At 40.7% G+C, this 19,682-nt stretch overlaps 1 protein-coding gene across 4 annotated transcripts in view; it reads left to right on the top strand.

The window, feature by feature from the left end:
• Positions 1-9,711: 9,711 nt before the first annotated feature.
• INTS10 (integrator complex subunit 10) overlaps positions 9,712-19,682 on the top strand; it is a 31,545-nt gene continuing 21,574 nt past the window's right edge. For all 4 annotated transcript variants that reach the window (XM_036249906.1, XM_036249907.1, XM_036249905.1 and 1 more), the window contains exons 1-9: positions 9,712-9,934; positions 10,499-10,566; positions 11,767-11,870; positions 12,842-12,981; positions 14,532-14,613; positions 15,123-15,263; positions 15,708-15,879; positions 16,447-16,616; positions 17,670-17,803. In XM_036249906.1, the coding sequence (XP_036105799.1) occupies positions 9,806-9,934; positions 10,499-10,566; positions 11,767-11,870; positions 12,842-12,981; positions 14,532-14,613; positions 15,123-15,263; positions 15,708-15,879; positions 16,447-16,616; positions 17,670-17,803 (1,140 nt within the window). In that variant the 5' untranslated portion in view covers positions 9,712-9,805. The remainder of the gene's footprint in view (positions 9,935-10,498; positions 10,567-11,766; positions 11,871-12,841; positions 12,982-14,531; positions 14,614-15,122; positions 15,264-15,707; positions 15,880-16,446; positions 16,617-17,669; positions 17,804-19,682) is intronic.

The following is a 19,682-nucleotide window of genomic DNA, read 5'->3' as shown; positions in this document are numbered from 1 at the left end:
TTTAAGGTTAAATTTACTGAAGTTGATAACTGCATTGTGGCTATGTAAGAGAATATCCATATTGTTAGAAAGCACATATTGAAATATTTAGGAGTAAAAGGCCATGACATGCACAATTTACTCCCAAATTATTCAGTAATAAAATGTGTATATATATATATATATATATATATAGAGAGAGAGAGAGAGAGAGAGAGAGAGAGAGAGAGAGAGAGTCAATCCAAGCAAATGAAATAAAATGTTAACAATAAGTGAATCTAGCCCAGCCGGCATGGCTCAGTGGTTGAGCGTTCACCTATGCACCGAGAGGTCCAAGAGGTCTCCGGTTCCGATTCCCAGTCAGGGCACATGCCCAAGTGTTGGGCCCAATCCCCAGTTGCAGGCATGCAGGAGGCAGCCAATTGATGTTCTCTCTCATCGATGTTTCTATCTCTCTCTCCCTCTCCCTTCCTCTCTCTCTAAAAAAAAAAAAATCAATAAAGAAAAAAAAACAGTAAGTGAATCTAGGCAAAGTGTATGTATGAGCTTACTAGGGTTGCTATAGCAGAGTACTACAAACTGGGGGGCTTAAACAGTAGAAATGTATTGTCTCACAACTCTGGGGGCTAGAAGTCCAAGATCAAGGTGTCAGGAGGGTTGGTTCCTTCTGAGGCTGTGAGGGAGACTCTGTTCATGCCTCTCTCCTGGCTTCTGGTGGTTTGCTGGGCATCTTTGGCATCCTCTGTCCTTAGATGCATCAGCCTGATCTCTGCCTTCACGCTCACATGGCGTTCTTCCTGTGTGCATGTCTGTCTCTGCGTCCACATCGTCCTTTTACATAAAGAACGCACATCAGATCGGATTACAAGCTAAGCTAATAACCTCAAGTTAAAAACGTGACTACCTCTGTAAAGACCCCATTGCCAAATAAGGTTACATTCTGTAGTTTGGGGATTGAGACTTCAGCATATCTGTTTTAGAGGGATATAATTAAACTCATAGCAGATATATCAATAATTATTTTTATTGTAAGTTTAAAGTTATTTCCAAGTAAAATATTTTCTTAAAAGGAAAAGAAATTCCTGTATGGCCCAGAGAGTGAATTACAATACCTACTCCAGGAAGAGATAAAATGTACCCCAAAGCAGTTGCAGGATTCTGCCAATTCACATCCTCAGAATAGATATTGAGGACATTGACCAAACAGGACTAATTATAAAATTAGATAGGGCCAAATTTATCAATATGAATGCATTTACCAGGGATTCAAGATTCAGTATGTCCAGCAACAATCTAGAAACTGCTTTTCAAATGGGTATGCTTTTGCTCCAATAGGCCTTGTCAGAGGCTCCAGGTAGGATCCCTATGTATCGCATTCTGATTTCTAATGGATCTGTTACAGTAGTCACAGATCTCTCTTTTGCTTTGTCCTAAAATGGCTGTTACAGTACCGAATGGCTTGGAGAGCTGACTGAAGCCTGGTTTAAAGGTGGCCTAGATTGAGATGTTGGAATTTTCCTACCTTACTTTAAAGAAAGGAGTGTGATGGCTTACTGAAATGGGAATGCTGGAGTTAATTCACTGTGTGTGGCCTGCTCAACCAACCCCTACCATACAACCCAGGAGAGCCCAGAAATACCTTAGTGAAGGGAGCACCAGCATCCAGAAAACTTTTTTGTTAAGTGTCCTCTGTAGGCCAGAGATGCTGGTGGGAGATAATGGGCTTCCTACTTTCAGTGGGAATAATAGGATCCTTGTGTAGCAGAAATCAGGTGGCAGCACCTGAGCTTCAGAGACAAGGTAGGCACCATTACCATTATAAGGCACAGGGACAAGGTAGCTAGAAGAACATTTTGGCTATCAGGGTCTGTAGGAGTGGCTAATTGATCATAAAGTTCCCAGGAATAAAACAGATAGGTAGCCCACTAAGTTATGGCTTGATTATAAGAAAGTCCAAGCCAAGTGAGCAGAGATCTGACTTGAGTGACTATAGGAAAATACCCAGTTTCCAGGATCCAGTCAGCCTATATAGATCCAGTGTTCCCAGGTCTCCTTGAAAAGGGATGTGGTAACTCAGCCACAGTTTTGTATCATAAATCTTCCTCAAAGCCTTCCAAAGAGGGACCTGCAGCCATTTACCAGGGTGACTGGGCACTGGGAAAAAGGAAATGCTGGGCTTCCTAGGGTTATTATATACCGACTCTAAATTAATATTGACTCCTGAGGGCCCACAGCATCACATTGGTCTAGTGGTCAGGTGATAAGTGGTGCCTTGCTCCTGTTCCATGTCACAGTGTGTCTGACCAAGCTCACAGGAAATGAGCCTGTTATTATTTCCCTACAGGCATGCTTAGCAACCAGCACAAAGAATCCTCACATTGGCTTCTTGACTAATGGAGTAGGACCCATTTTGTAGGAAGGGTAGAGTTAGTCTCTGGACCTACTCCACCTTGTCAAAATAGTTATTCAAAACACCTCTGTAGCCTTAAGGGGAACTGCAGATTAATGCCACTACCACATATTTGAAAGATGCATAATAAATGACTCCCATTACATCCCATGTAATTTACCTGATGGTTCATCCTTGAAAAAGCCAGATAAATCTTGGAGAATGACTGTGGACTGTCATGAACTTAATTAGGTGGTGGTGCCAACTACAGCTGTTGTATCAGATACATATCTTTTTTTTTATGCTAAAGCAAATTAACACAGTTCCTGATACTTGTTATGCAGCTATTTCCCTAGCAAATGACAGCAGAGTGGGGCCCAAAGCAGTCCTTCCAGTAGAATTCAAAATGTCTGTGACATAGGGGTGTTGAATGGAGCCTGTGACAAGGGCTAACAGGACAATCACAGTGCAAGCTCCGAGAATGCCCATTTGAAAAGCAGTTCCCAGATTGCTACTGGGCCTGGTGGAGACTGACTCCTGACCATGGGATATCAATTGACCTGTGATCTGAGATGCCATCATGAACTTGGTATTATCTAAAACATCATTTATGATCCCATCACAAAGTTAGGAGTGTGTACAAGTATTCTACTATTTAATGGAAATGCAATAGATAAGAGAGAGCTTGGGCAGGTCCGAAAAGCATAAGGAATCTTCAAGAGCATGGCTCAGAGTCCCCTTATAGCTATACCTACTGCCTCATCACCCCTCCCTGAACTCATACCTGTGGCCTCCTGGAAGTACAGATGTACAGAAGGGTGCGCATGATATGTTGACACATGGAATTGGGTGATCACCAAATAATGGCTGTACTTGGAGGTAGCCCTAAAACACCAAGAGGAAAATATCTCCAGTAGGTAGAACTTTGGGCATTTCATCTGATGGTCCACTCTGGAAAGACAGTCTAAGGTGTGAATCTCTACTGACATGGTAAGTGGCTGATAGATTGTCTGACAAGTCAGGGACTTGGAAAGAGCAAAATTGGAAGATCCGTGACATACAGGACCAGAAGAGAAGTAGGTGGACTCTCAGAATGGGTGCCAAGTGTAAAGGCAGTTGTGTTCTATGTAAATGCTCCACAGAGGACAACCCCAGCAAAGAAGACTCTCACTAATCAGTTGGATGCAAGACAACTCATCCTGAGGATGTCAGTCAGCCTGTTTCCCCAGCCATCTGGTGTTTGCTCAGTGGATCCACAGAAAAAGTAGCCATGGCAACAGGGATACTTTGTGTGGACTCAACAGGAACCTCCCCTCACCAAGGATGTGACTAGAACTACTACTGTGTGCCTGAACGACTAATGGCAAAGCCAAAACAAGTCCCCAAATATGCACCATTTCCCAGGGGAACCAGTCAGCTCCCTGGTGGAAGGTTGATTACATTAGTCCTTTTCATATCACGGAAAAGGGAGTAATTTGTTCTCATGGGAATTCATACTATTACAGATTCATATTTGCCTCCATTAACACTTCTGCCTATCTATTATTCATACACTTACAAAACACTGTACTCATTACCATTGTATCCCAGACAATATCACTTCAGATCCAAGAACTCATTTTAGGGCAAATGAAATGAGGCAGGGGAACAGGCCCAAGGTCTTGATTCCTTGGTCCTAACCTGTAACCCAGTAGTAGATGGCCTGACAGAATGGTGGAACATGGCATACTGGAGGCTTAGGGTGTCAGCTAAACCACATCCTGTGAGGTTGGGATGGGTATTATCCTATAGATACATTATATGCTTTAAACCAAACAAGGGTGGGAAGAGGGAGTGGCCCCTCAAAATATACTTAATAATCCACTAATGAAATTTTTCCTGTCCCTTCAATCTTGTACTCTGAGAATTTGGAAGGGAAAAGGGCTTCCACCAGGGAATACGGTCATGTTTCTGCTGAACTGAAAGCAAGACTGCCATGTATCCATTCGGGACCCTTTATACCATGAACCAATAGGCGGAAAAGAAAGGGGGTTACTTTATTAGCCAATGATTGATCCTAATTACCAAGGGAAAATAGTCGCTGCTACACAAATGATGCAGAGAGACTATGAAATCCAGAGAATTCATGAGACATCTCTTATTACTCCCAATCCAGTAATAATTATCGTCTTAGATTGGGTTACCCAAAAGTGCCTGAGACTCATGATTTATTGAGGGAGTACCCTTCAAAAAAACCCTATGAGAGAAGAAAATAGGGTAAAGAGGGGGACAGAGCCGAGCATGGATATGGTCTCATACAAACTGAGCTTTAGCACATAAACTATGCCATAGATTTCCCCACCTTGAGACAAGGGCACTAACTTTTTGTGCCTAATCGCCCCATTGAAGTTGTTAACTTCTAAGTGAAACTGAAGGCATTTCTCTAGAGAACAGAGCAGCTGTGAGCCAGTATTCACAGCAGTAGGGGACAGGTACGATGCCTAGTAAAGGGGATCTGCGCAGGGCACACACCCTCTACTAGAATCAACAGGCAACTGCAGCAACCCATTAAGAACATGTCTTCTGAAAGGAAGCAGTAGAAATAGAAACTGTAGGTGCGGGGATAACTGAAATGGCAGATTCTCTGAGGAAGCCAAGGCTATGGGATTCTCAGCACAGGCAAAGATTTTGACCTTGAATGAATGCGACTCTAAAAAATTTTTTTTCTTTATTGATTTGAGAGAGAGGAAGGGAGAGAGAGAGATAGAAACACTGATGAGAGAGAACACCGACTGGCTGCCTCCTGTATGCCCCCACTAGGGATCAGGCCCACAACCTTGGCAAGTGCCTGACCGGGAATTGAACTGGCAACCTCTTGGTGCATGGGTCGACACTCAACCACTGAGCTACACTAGCTGGGCTAATGGGACTCTTTATCCTCTAAAACTAGAGAGAATGAAATTTGTATAAAATTAGTGGTTTTATGCAAATTTATAAGCAAAGGGTGAAGAAATTAGAAATTCACCTAAATTTTATTGATAGCCTACTATTAATACATGTCTAGCATATCTTAGTGTCTAGGAAACTAATATGTTTTTAACTTTTTTCTTCTTTATTGATTTTTAGAGAGAGAGGAACGAAGAGGGAGAGAGAGAGATAGAAACATCTATGAGAGAGAACATCGATTGGCCACCTCCTGCATGACCACCACTGAGGACTGGGCCCATAACCTGGGTATGTGCCCTGACCAGGAATTGACCTCTTTGTGCATGGGTCAACACTCAACCACTGAGCCACACCGGCCGGGCTGGGAAAGTAATATTTTAAAAGACAGTATAAAAGAGCTTAATGTCTGATAAATTGTCAGATATACAACACTATATGGACCATGGAACAAAGAAGGGGTGAGGTCAGGGAGTTTCCCTGAGGACATGTTATCTGAGAAGCAAAGAATTAGCCCCCTAATGTTGGCAGTGGTGATGGTTCTAAGCAGAGCAAAAGCGATCGTATACAAGAATACATGGAGATGACAGAAAATGTACCATGCTGAAGAACTGAAAGACGTTCTGGGCCAGGGGTGGTAACAAAACACAAGGCAGAGCAGTAGCCAGACATCAGCATAATGGGAAACCATATAGGGTTTTAAGAATACATACATGACCAGATGTTTGGTCTTGGAATATAAATAGGGCCATAATGTCCAAATCTGAAGGAGTAAAAGGTAAAGTCGTCTGCTCACAGTGAAGATAAGCACTTGAGAAGAATGACAAAGGCTTGAAATACAGCTGACTCTTTTTTTCTTTTTTTTTGTTAATCCTCACCAGAGGATATTTTTCCCACTGATTCTTAGAGAGAGTGAAAGGGAGGTATGGAGGGGGAGAGAGAGAGAAACATTGATATGAGAGAGACACATCCATTGGTTGCTCCTGCATGTGCCTCAACAGGGGATGATCAAACCTGCAACCCAGGTGTGTGCCCTTGACCAGGAATCAAACCTGAGACCCTTCAGTCTATGGGCCAACACTTCTATAACTGCTGAGCCACACCAACCAGGGCTACAGTTGACTCTTGAACAACATGAGTTTGAATTACCTGGGTCCATTTACAGGTGGATTTTTTTCAATAAACACAGTCTGTTATTTGCATCACCAGATTTGACCAACCACAAATCAAAAACAGTATTTTCACATCCCAACCACAGATCAAAAATATTTTTTTCCATCCGCAGTTGGTTGAGTCCGTAGATGCAATGAGCTGACTGTAGTTAAATGTTGGGGGAGTCAAAAGTTGTACACTGATTTTTCAACTTAGCAGGAGTCGGCATCCTTGATCTCCATGCTGTTTAAGAGTTAACGGTAAATTGGTGAAAGAATGGGAAGTGGAGTACATGATAGCCCAGATTGATACTAAAACCTGGAATTGGCTATAGTATCAATCTGCACAACAGAACTCAGCCTCCTGGATATTCATAAAACTTATATTTATTGCACCCATTTCAAGCCAGTTACAACATCCAGGAAGATGCACAATAGGCGAAGGACCCAGAATCGGTCATTTGAAGAGTGGATACAGTGATAGGATAAAGAAGCAAAGATGTTGAGCATGCTGAGTGTCCAAGCACAGGTTTTAGTATGAGCAGGAAGTAGAGGAAGCCCAGGAGAAGGCAGATCCATTAGGAGAAAAATGTAGATGTCAAGGGAATAGAGGTCTGTGACACAAACTTCAGGGAGAAATGAGAAAACTGCTAAAACAAACAAACAACAAAAAAAAACCAAGCAAGGAATCGAGGGCAGGAGAAAGGCTGTGTTAGTGAAAGTTAAGAGGTTTTACATTTGTGAGTTTTAAGAATATGAAGTGGGAGGTAAAAAGCAACATAGCGATTAATACAAATCACTGAACTGAGTTCAAGGAACGTGAGGCCGGATGCTGGATGCTAGGCATCTTACATGACTTAGAAGTTGTCTTGGAGAACATGAGCCAGACTGGGGAAAAGTCTCCAAATTGGGAAAGGTCTCCAGCTAAACATTTCTCCTCAAGTGTGTCTTGCTGGCATTTCAAGTACAGAAGGAAGGCACTACACCATGTGAATTTACATCTTCTGGCCTTGCCATGATTTTGAATCCTTACTGATAATCTGAGCACCTGGCTCATATTCTCTAGATGACAACTTCTAAGTCAGGGACAAGAGCCAGGCATCTCAGATTCTTCGCAGTATCAGAGGCCTTGAGGAAGAAGCTATCGTACTGAAATTCATGGACGTTCTTGCTTATACGACCATAACCTGTGGGAGCAGGAGTGCTTTGGTGTATCTACAGCAGCCTTCTGTGGGGAAAAAAGATGGCAAAATAAAACAGATGCTGACTTGAAAAAACAAAAAAGTTGGGTAGAAAATAGCCACAAATCTTGTGTTGTTTCTGGCAAAAAGACAGAGGCAATCTCAATTGATTGGCGTCTAAAATATAACCAGAATTCCCTTATTTAGCCCCTAGATTTAAATTTTTATTTTACAATTGTTATCTAACAGAACACTAGAGAACTAAAGATTCAGGAACAAGTATAGTTTTGTCTTTAGTTTTGATAATTCCAAACATAAAGATTAATGACCAAGTCAGTCATTTGCCATTTGAAAATCCCTATATAAATGTTGTATATTAAAATCAAAATAACAATGAAAAAATATATAAGACAGTAACCTGTCTTTATGACCTACTCTTTACAAGATAAACATTATCCTGATCTGTTAAGTTCAATTTTCTACCTTCTTTTCTGCAAAGCCATTTTTTTTTTTTTTTTTTTTTTTTATCACTGAGCTTTCCTGGTCTACAAAGGGACCACAAAATTAGGCTGTTCCTGTGCATAATCAGAGAACATTAAATAGCTCCTTTGGAACCATAATGCTTCCTGGAATGCTAATACAGTTGCTATATCACAGAATGAGGTAAATGCAGTGACTCCTACCTAAAGATATCATTGAGGATACCAATAACACAAAATCAAGTTTTAAAAGTTGTGAGGAAAGGGAAAGATATTTAACGTTATATTTTTAGAATAGGACAATAAGCAAAATAACATAATAAAAGAGCTTGAACATTAATGACTTGATAGCACTGGTACTTTACATTGTGTGTTCCTTTGTGCCTGCCCTTTTTGTTACTTATCTCTAAAACTAGTGCACTAAACTAAACAACTGTAAGATTGTTTATTTATAAAGTATTATAGTTAGTAGGTATATATTATACTTTACATATAACCATAAATAGTAATGGTATATATTCGTACTTATTTAAAATATTTATTATTTCCATATATGTAAGTACCTAGTAATTTCCTTTCCTTTTTAACAAACAAATCAGTTTTGAATCCTTAATCTCTTGGAAGGAAGTTTTAAGTGGTAACAGAATTTGTTAAGTTTTTTGTTTACAGAACTTGGATTGAAAACTACTCAGAACCCACGTTTCCGTACATTCTTCCGACTGGACAAATACTGCTTCCTCTGGCTCTTAAGTGCGGACTCCCTTCCCGAGATCACGGAGATTACTTCGTTTACCTTCTCTCCAGTGTTAAACAAATCTGGAGTTTTTGTGAAAATGACATTAGTTGGAGAAGATACTTAAATTAGCATATTCTTCTGTAGGTCACAGGTCCATAACATTGTAAATCCCTTGCTGGGAGAGGGCCAATCACCTTTGTAGCTCCCACAAGATGCAGCAAAGCACTTTTTAAGTACCAATTACTGCAACGGTTCAATAAATGTCTGCTAGAAAAACCAGCGAATAAAGGCGCAACAATAAAATGTGGACGCACTGAGGGACGATAAAAGGCACCAGACCAAAAGCTAGGCATCACATTCTCCTCCGTACCGAGCACCGTACCTGGGCCCCAGATTTTACTCGTAAATCTACTCCCTAGCAGTGACCTAGGGGCCGGTCCCTCAACCCGGCCCGGGCCGACCGGGATCCTTCCCGTCCTCTCCCGGACCACCCTCTGCTTTTCCTTCCAAACTTCTTCCCAGCCTGGTCCGGGGAACCAAGCCTCGAGGGGTACCCAGACACCGGCCGTCTCCCCCGCGCCTCGCGAAACCTGCCTCGCCTGGAGAAGTTGCGAGCACAGGGAAGCGTAGCCTAGCGACCGCAGCCTCCCGCGCATGCTCTCTGGCTTGACCTGGGTCTCGGTGAGACCCATCAGAGTGAGAATCCACTTCTCCAGATTTTGGAGGCGACCTGGAAGAATCGGCACAAAAACACCAGCTCCGCAGAGGTGGAAAGGGCCTGGCGGTAACGGAGAGCCAACAGGAAGAGGCTGCTCACAAAACCCGGAAAACTCTTCCCGATCCACTCTGCTGGCTTCCGAGCCACCCCAGACATGCGCAGTAGCCTCCCGGCGTCGGCAGCGGCGGTGGCGGCGTCTCCAAAGCCGGAAGGTTCGACTTCAGGCCGGGGGCTCGACACGTCGTGGGTTATGTCGGCCCAGGGTGACTGCGAGTTCCTGGTGCAGCGAGCCCGGGAGCTGGTGCAGCAGGACCTGTGGGCAGCCAAGGCTTGGCTGATCACGGCCCGCAGCCTCTACCCCGCCGATTTTAACATCCAGGTGAGGTCAGGCCCAGAGTGCAGCCGCCTGCGCGGAGGTGTGAGCGGCGCGCAGCGCCCGGCTGCCGGGGGTTGGCCGCCTCCTGCCCCGCCCGCCCTGCCCTTTCCCGCTTCTCTGTACCTCCTTCGGCCCCACTCTCCCACACCTTTCTCAGGCCGCCTCCCTGCGAGGCCGGCACCTGGAGACCCAGCGAACCTCGCTGGAGGTCGGGCCTGGTAGGGGGCGTGGCATGTGTTATACTGTTGTGTGGCCCCGACAGCACTTCAGCGCCACCAGGAAAGGCCATTCGGCCGTTCATTCATCATGATGGCAGCCATTTGTTCACTGCCTGCTACTTTTAAGACATTATTCCACTAATCCCGGGAACCCAGGGATTGTAAATGGGACTGAGGTCACAGTCCTAAATCCTGTGGCCCTGTGTCACCAACCAGGTGATACTTACTCTCGGGCACACCATCCCCCAGCGGGAGTGAGGGCTTGCTCTGTGAAGGCCCACTGGCCATGCAGGCGGCGAGCTCTAGCAGCCTCAGCGGAGGTTGTGACCGGGTCTGATCTGTGTTACAGTATGAGATGTACACCATCGAGCGGAATGCAGAGCGGACTGCCACTGCAGGGAGACTGCTGTACGACATGTGAGTGGGGACTCTGGACTTCAGCTTTTACTGGACTGGATCTCTCCTGAGGTTTTATTTCTGTCTGTGGAGTGGGCCTTGGGGGAAGAGCTTCAAATTCATCTGCATCCCTGGTGCCTAAAGCTTATTTAGACATGAATCTAGTCCTTCCATTAATTGCTGACATGTCTTCTGCAGGGAAGTCTTATGTTTCTTGTTAAAACTTTGCTGTCCAATAATTTATTTTATTTTGGAAATAATACATGCTCTGGGTAAAAGTTGAAACAATACTGAACTATACACAATAAAAAATGAAAGCCCCCCCCCCCCCCACTCAACCAGAGTTAAGTTTTGTGTGTGAGGATAGTACACATACATACAATGTAGATAATAGGTTGGAGGGGATTACAAAAGCAAGATCATACTGATTATTCTGCAGCTTGCTTTCTTCACCCACTGTAAGGGATCCGTTTCCATGTTAGCAGGTCGCGATCTGCTCCATTCTTCATGTCTGCATAGCACTTCATCACCACTCTTTTATTAGTAGTTTCCAATTATTTGAAATTACAGTGTCAATAGGCAGTTTTGTACCCATATTTTGATGTTTTCTCTAGAATAGATTCTACATGGGTTTTCATAGTGAAAGTATGCACATTTAAAATTTTGATACACTGTCAAATTACTCTCCCAAAAATACTGTTTCAATTTACATTTCCACTAATGATGTACAGTCTGAGTACCCATTTTCTCACACCTTTGCCAACAATGGATATTGTAAGACTTTCTATCAGTTTACATTTTTGCCAGTGTGATAGGAGAAAAATACTATTTATATTTTTAAAAATTTTGTCTCCATTGTATTACTAATAAACCTAAGTATATTGTCAAATGTTCTCTTTGGCTATTTGTATTTTTTCTGTGGTTTGCTTTTGCCCACTCTTTCTTTGGGTAGTTTTTTTCTTGTTGCTATTTAGAAGTATTTACATATTATAACTTATTTTTTTCACCTATAAAAATCTATAAAAACTTTTGTGGGTACCCTCATTTTTAAAAATTAGTTTTTATTTTTACATCTTTATTTTGGCTTGTTTTGGTATATTAATGTATTCACTTGGAATAATGAAAAATGTGTTTTTATCCAAATGCTAATGTTATTACGTTCTTTGTTGGATACTATATAGAATCTGACATTTTAATTTAATGCATTCATTTTAAAACTAGGTTTGTGAATTTCCCAGATCAGCCGGTGGTATGGAGAGAAATCAGCATTATTACATCAGCATTAAGGAACGATTCACAGGATAAACAAACCCAATTTTTAAGAAGTAAGAATGGAGTAATAACGGTGTATAAATTATCATTTCTGGAATACCAAGTTAAATATAGTAATTTCATAAAAAGTCACATTTGTAGTATTGGTACCTGTCTGTATGTTTTATTCTTGGCAACTGAAGTCTGTACAAATGATGTCAGTTGGTCCCTGAAGCATTTGCTTAGAATCCTGTAAACTTCCTTAAAGTATGTGGATTTATCAGTTAGCCCAGGGAACTGAATACATTTTTAACAGGTTTTATAGTAATCAGAAAGCATCTGTATATTAGGCAGATCTCCACAAAACAGGAAAGAAACTTTTAATAATTTATAACTTTTCTTTAAATCTTTACTGTGTATTGGTTGCTACAGCCAATCACAGATTTCAAAATCTGGATAAAAAAGTAGACAGTTTGCCCTGGCCGGTTTGGCTCAGCGGTTAGAGCATCGGCCTGCGGTCCTGAGAGGCCCGGGTTCGGTTCCCGCTAAGGGCACGTACCTCGGTTGCAGTTTGTCCCCAGCCCTGGTCGGTTGTGCGGGTGGCAACCACTCGATGTGTCCCTTCACATCGATGTTTCTCTCTCTCTCTGTTCCTCTCTCTCCCTCCCACTCTACCTGAACAAAGAATGGAAAAATGTCCTCAGGTGAGGATTAAAAAAAAAAAAAAAAAAAAAAAGTAGACAGTTTATGTCATTTCAACTTAAACAAGTACATGTTCTTTATCTCAGCCAGCAACAGGCACTGTTGTGACTCTTCACATATATCATTCTTGTCTTCTGGATCCCAAAAAAGGAAGTTTTTATGGTCATTCATCTTGTACCCAATACAATCTGACTCAAAAGCCGTCCAGGTTGTAGGTGAAACCTAACAACAGTGATTCTTCATGTAATATTTACTATTCTACATATAAAAATGCCTTATTTCTACTTTTGCTTCAATGTTCTTTTTGAAAGAAACTTTTTAAAATGTAATGTATTGTGTACAGGTTTATTTGAAACTCTTCCTGGTCGGGTCCAGTGTGAAATGTTACTGAAAGTTACAGAACAATGCTTCAACACATTGGAACGATCAGAAATGTTGCTTCTACTTTTGAGACGCTTCCCTGAAACAGTTGTGCAACATGGGGTAAGGTTTGATTTTTTTCCTTTTTTTTAAGAGAAAATAAAATTCATCAGCAGATTCATCAGTATGGTTAGGAGCTATAGTGGATATTATTGTAAAGCAGAAATTCTGAGGAACACTGGATAAGATTGAATTTAAATCAAGGAATCTTTCTCAGTAAAGCTAAAAGGATGTCACTGTTAGCAAACTATGAATTTCCAAGAGAAGTTGTCTTATCAGTGTAAGGAAGCAGTCACCAAGCTTTGACAGTGCTATTTATTTGAAGTCTATGCAGTGAAGTCAAGTTGTTGTTTTTTTAATAAACTCATTCCATTGTATTCAACAATGTGTTTGAATTTTAATGAGAGCCATAAAAATTCTTAACACACATGTTTTTCATGTGTTTTTGCCCTGTGGACTCTGTTTTCTCTCTATTCATGCCTTTCCTTATATCCATAAATAATTGATTGCTACTGCCAGGCATTGGGAAGTGTTAGGAATCTCCTGTTCTCCACAGACTCCTTGAGGTAGGTAGTATCCACTTTACAGATGAGGAAACTGAATCTTATGTTAGTAACTTCCCATAGCAAGTAAGTGAGAGAGTCAGGGTTCAAATCATTAATGCTTCCTCCCGCTTCCTAGCTTTTGGTTGTTACTGACAATCTTTGTCATTCCTTGGCTTGCAGCTATATCATTCCAATTTCTGTCTCCATTGTCACGTGGTCTGCTTTCCTGTGTGTCTGTGTCCCTCTGTCTTTACATGACCTTATTATAAGGTCATTGGATTTAGTCCCATGCTAACTTATTATGACTTCATCTTAACTAATGGTATCTACAAAGAGCTTACTTTCTCATAAGGTAAAAATCTATATAAAGTCACATTCTGAGGTTCTGGGTGGACATGAATTTGAGGGGTAGGGAACACTGTTCAACCCAGTACACTTCCTGATCATTACTCTGACTTTAATCTTTCTATGTTGTGTAATCTTTCACATTGTTCCATCCTAACCTTGTGCATCCCAAGTGGTTGCAAGGAATATAATACAGATATCTTGGTGGGTTTTGATAAACTGACTCTCTACTATTGTAGGGCATCAGTAATGGAAAGGTGGCCTTAAAACTCTAGCCGTTCTGCCCAGCTTAGCCGAGGCTGTATGACTGGCTACTCCAGACAACTCTTGAAAGTGATACATTTCATCTACATAACACATCTTGGTAGAAATAGTAATGTTCGTTTCCACATTTCTTAGAAAATCTCTATATCTCTGTTATTCTAACTCTAGTTCCAGTGCATCCTTTAAGTTTCTTACATGTTTTGTTAGTGTTTTAATTTTATCAATTCAGAGGAAAATAACCCAGATAAAGTGGTCTGTGGTCAGATAATTGGGGATTCCTTTCTGGGCTGTGTTGCTAGTGTTATTTTTTTTTTTAGTCTTTAAAATGAGAATATTTGTTTCTTAGGGAAGCTTGAATATACAAACTATGTGGTAAATTTTAAAATACCCTATTTCTTCATGTAATTCTGACATCTTAAACCGTAATACATTTAAATGACTAAATGTATTTTGAAACAGGTCGGCCTTGGGGAGGCACTGCTAGAGGCTGAAACTATTGAAGAACAAGAATCTCCTGTTAACTGCTTTAGAAAATTATTTGGTAAGAAAAACTGTGTTTTTTCTATTAATTCCTTACGGTAAATAGAATATGCAGGGATAAGAATTATTTCAGAGATCAGGCGATTGGTAAAAAGCAAAAGAACTTTTCATATTATGAAATTTAAATCCTTGGTTTATGTTTTGTTTTTGTTTTTTCAGTACAGAAAGCATTTTAAACAACTTCAAAATTTTTATTATGTAATATTTGATATCTTCAAAAGAATATGTGTGACTGTATATTTAAGTATGAAGCATAATAACAAACAAACATCTGAATTACCACCCAATGAAACAGCTAGACTCTCACCCACAATAGAGAATCTGCCTGTGTTTCCTCGATGATTCCCCCCTGGTGTGCCTCTGCCCTGCAGTTTTCAAATAAATGTGCCATAAAGGTTTTTCCCCCTGTACATTTTAGGGACTACATTAAATGAATTCAAAAATAAATTTTGTTTTTGTCAGAACCCTGGGATAGACAACTGTTTTCTTCTTATTTTTCCTCTTCAACAGTTTGTGATGTTCTTCCTCTAATAATTAACAACCATGATGTTCGATTGCCTGCCAATTTATTATACAAGTACTTGAACAAAGCAGCTGAATTTTATATCAATTATGTCACTAGGTCCACTCAGATAGAGAGTCAGCATCAAGGTAAGTGGGAATGTCCTAAAATTTTGTGTAGACAAACTTTAATAAAATTGCAAAGTCAGAAAACCCTCATCATTCTGATTATTCTCCTCTGGATGCATACCAGTTTGATTGTGTTTCTAAAAGATGGTTTCTAGAAAAAAAATATAAACTATAGTTAATAGAGGAGACTTTTCTGGAACTAATTTTACCTCTTAATTGAAACAGTCAACTTGCTGAACTGTATCATTAGTAGACTGAGCTTTATACACATACCACAGCTCAGAAGTCACTTCCTCCTATACCAGTGGCCGGCCAATTGTGGGTCCTTGAACAAAACACATAACATGTTGAGATTCTGTGCTATGCCTTTTTGAGTGGGGAGTCAGACTTTTTTCCTCTGTCAAGTACCACATAAATAGTTAAATAGTAATGTTAATTGCAGGCTATTTTTTTCTTACATCTCAGGTGCCCAAGAAACATCTGACTTAATGTCGCCTAGCAAACGTAGCTCTCAGAAATACATAATAGAAGGACTGACTGAAAAATCGTCCCAGATTGTGGACCCATGGGAGAGGTTGTTTAAGATTTTGAATGTTGTTGGAATGAGATGTGAATGGCAGATGGATAAAGGAAGACGGTAAAAAGTGTTAATTTCTAGAATTACCTAACATAATCTCAGGATCCTAAGAAACAAAAACGCTTTTTTCGCCCTGGCCAGTTTGGCTCAGTGGTTGGAGCGTTGGCCTACGGACCAGAGAGTCCTGGGTTCGGCCCCCGCTAGGGGCACGTACCAAAAAGAAAAAGAAAAAAAAAAAAACACACACTTTTTTCCAAAGCATCTAATGTATAGGTATACCTCTCTTTGGGCAAATTCTGTAACACACAGAATTTATGCAAAAGAGGGTGGGTTTTCACTTTATTAAAAGATCCCCAACAGAAATGGGAACTCTTAAGATGATTTTAAGTTTGAAGTACTGCTTGGTGTTCAGAGAAGAGAGAAGCTACTTGTCATGTTTGTGTCATAAAATCTTGATCTGATCACTGTTCTAATTCAGTGCATCTATATGCACACAATAAAGCACAGTTTTACATGCCTAAAGCTACATTTGGTAAATGTAAATGTAATGGTTCTACTGGGCCATTGCTGTAGACCTTCTGCTGACAAGCCCTGAGTAATTAAGTTTTATCATTCTTCATCTTTCAGAAGCTATGGTGATATCTTGCATAGAATGAAGGATCTCTGCAGATACATGAACAACTTTGATAATGAAGCTCATGCAAAATATAAAAACCAAGTAGTTTATTCCACTATGTTGGTCTTCTTTAAGAATGCATTCCAGTATGTCAACAGCATACAGCCATCTCTCTTCCAAGGTTGGTTTAAGAATTTTAGAGTGTCCCAAAATACTGGCCTTGGGGGAATGGTGAGGAAGATGAATATGCTTACCTTAACATTGTTCTTGGATCCAGATAATTGTGGGGCGATGCCAGTGCTTTTTTTTTACATATTGGTGGTAATGTTTTTTTTTTAATCCTCACCTGAGGATATCTTTCCACTTATCTTCAGATGGAGTGGGAGGGAGGGGAGGGAAGAGAGAGAGAGAGAGACATCAATGTAGAAACGTTGATGTGAGAGAGACACATTGCCTCCTGCACAACCCTGACCAGGGCCAGGGACCAAACCACAACCGAGGTACGTGCCCCTTGACTGTAATCAAACCTGCGACTCTTCGGCTCATGGGCCAATGCTTTAACTGCTAAGCCAAACCAGCCAGGGCCATGTTGTTGGTTTTTATGTGAGTATATTTTCATTAAAAATTTCTATATCAGAGGATGTAGTGGTACTATGAAACTAAATGCAGATATTGAATGCCTATATTTTGAAAAAAGCTGCAGTTGTAGCAAAGTATTGAAGTAGATTTCACAAAGACTTTGCAATAGACAAAAATTTTTTTAAATATTATATAGGTATATAAATTCTGGAATAATATGGAAAACAGAAAAATACCAGTGTGAAATCTCCCATAATTCTTCTAGTATAACACAGTTCTCATTTTTGTGTATTGCCTTATAGTCTTTTCATATATTAGATTTGTTTGGAATTTATAACCATAATTATGTGTAATTTTGTAGCCTTTTTCTGGTAATTTTATGATTCATGATTGTAAAAAATTTGTAGATACATAAGAACAAATACGAAAAAGGAACTTTCATTTGTAATCTACCACTGAGGGGAGAACCTCTTAACAATTTGGTGTATATAGTCTTTTTTTCTATGTATATTTACTTGTTTTCCTAAATGGGGTCACAATGAACATATTTTTTAATGACTTATATTTTCACATGAAAATTGAGTAAATGTCCACCTGATACTGTTCTTTTCCTTCCTGCATCTTTAAGTGTTGGTGTTTCCTCCCCCATCTGTAGGTCCTAATGCCCCAAGCCAAGTTCCACTGGTTCTCCTGGAGGATATAGCAAATGTGTATGGTGATATAGAAATTGATCGTAATAAACACATACATAAAAAGAGGAAACTGGCAGAGGGAAGAGAAAAAACCATGGTAATCCTTTACAATATGATTATTAACAGATAATTATATGCAGTTTGCGATAAATTAATCTTTGTAAAATATGGCTTTGGAGCTAAATTGATCAAGCTTAGGTCTTTTAATGATAAATGTAATTTCTGTGTAAATCAGTGGTTCTCAACTAGAGGTAATTTGGCAATATCTGAGCACATTTTTAGTGGTCATAGCAGGGTGGGAAAGGGTTGCTGTTAGTATGTAGTGATTAGAGGGCAGGGATAACTGCTAGGCATTCTGCAATGCACAGGAAAACCCTTCACAACAAAGAATTATCCAGTCCAAAGGCCAATAGTGCTGAGACTGAGAAACCCTGGTATAAGATATCTATACCTCTTTTGACTGAATGACACCAGTTAAATTTAAAAAGCAGAAGCAAACAAACTGCATTGGCCACCTAGAGCAGGGTGCCGGGGGAGTACTGGCTTCAGAGTGGGAAGTGCCTAGGTGGTCAGGGTAGGAAGTAATTATAACCCACAGGGAGATGTTAGAAAGGTTTTATGACGGAGGTCAGATCAGCCTGGAGGGATGTAGAGGGTTTTGTCATTTGTAATTGAGAAGTAGATTTTATCAAGAGGAGACTGTCTGCATAAGGATGCAGGGGGCTAGAGAATGTGAAGGACCATCTGTCTTCTTGTCTGGCCAGGCAGCAGGTGTGTGCGGGACACTGACTTCCAAACTTTTTTAAAGCAGAGCAGTCCTTTCCCTCTGTAAAATCCTTGGGGGATGTTTAATGTGTAACATGAAAGTGGAGATGTAAAGGGCCAGGCAGTAATGTTTTAGGCTTTACGGGCCACAGAGTCTCTTGCAACTACTCATCTCTGTTATAGTGCAAAATAACCTATAGACAATGGTAAACAAATGACATGGACATGTTCTAATAAAACTTTTCTTACAGAAACAGGTTTGGCTTATAGGTCATAGTTTGCTAATCCTAGCTCTAGTTGAAATGCCCAAGGGGAGCCTAGAGTCTCACTATTTTTCCCCCTCTCCTGTCCTGGTTTCAGTTCCTTAAGCCATCTTCAACTAGACCTTGGCATGATGAGCAGTGTACCTTAAGGTCACTTTAATCTAATGTCTCTGTAACTGTTTAATATAGAATGGATTGAAACAGGGAAGATGTAGCCATTCTGAATGCTTGTCAAGTTATTAATCCTTTAACAAACTAATTTGTTTCCTCCCACAGAGGAATGCACACATACACAATTTTGCAAATTATTTCAGAGGTTGACAGATGCTTTGAAATCCAACCACGAACCCCAGTTTGAGAATTCTGTGCTCACCTGGCTTTCCTAGAGGCCCTATGATTCATGTTTTAAAAAGATCACTAAGGCTACTGAGAGTTACCCCACATTTCCAAGTGGAGTATCTCTCAGCTCTTCTGGTTTCTGGTGGTGTGTAGTTTACTCAAGTACTTCACATTAAGACCTCCTCCTCCCATGTAGATAATACGTTGTGTATTACTAGTTTTAACTAAAAGCAATAAATCATCCCCATGTAATGCAGTATATATAACATCTGTCCGTTTCTCTGTCTCCTACAGTTCCTCCCTGTTAAGCCATCCTAGTCTCTTGCCTAGATCATGGGAATTGGCATCTTGTCTCCCTGCTTTCATTCTTTTTTTTTTTTTTTTCTTTTTTTTTTTTTTATCCTCACCCGAGGATATTTTTCCATTTTTTGTACAGATAGAGTGGGAGGGAGAGAGAGGAAGGAGAGAGAAAGAGAAACATCGACGTGAAGGGACACATCGAGTGGCTGCCACCCGCACGACCAACCAGGGCCGGGGACAAACTGCAACCGAAGTACGTGCCCTTAGCGGGAACCGAACCCGGGTCTCTCCAGACCGCAGGCCGACGCT

This window comes from Molossus molossus, unplaced genomic scaffold, assembly GCF_014108415.1.
Source record: "Molossus molossus isolate mMolMol1 unplaced genomic scaffold, mMolMol1.p scaffold_m16_p_9, whole genome shotgun sequence".
In the NCBI taxonomy this organism is placed as follows: domain Eukaryota; kingdom Metazoa; phylum Chordata; class Mammalia; order Chiroptera; family Molossidae; genus Molossus; species Molossus molossus.
This window is presented reverse-complemented; position numbering and strand designations above follow the sequence as displayed.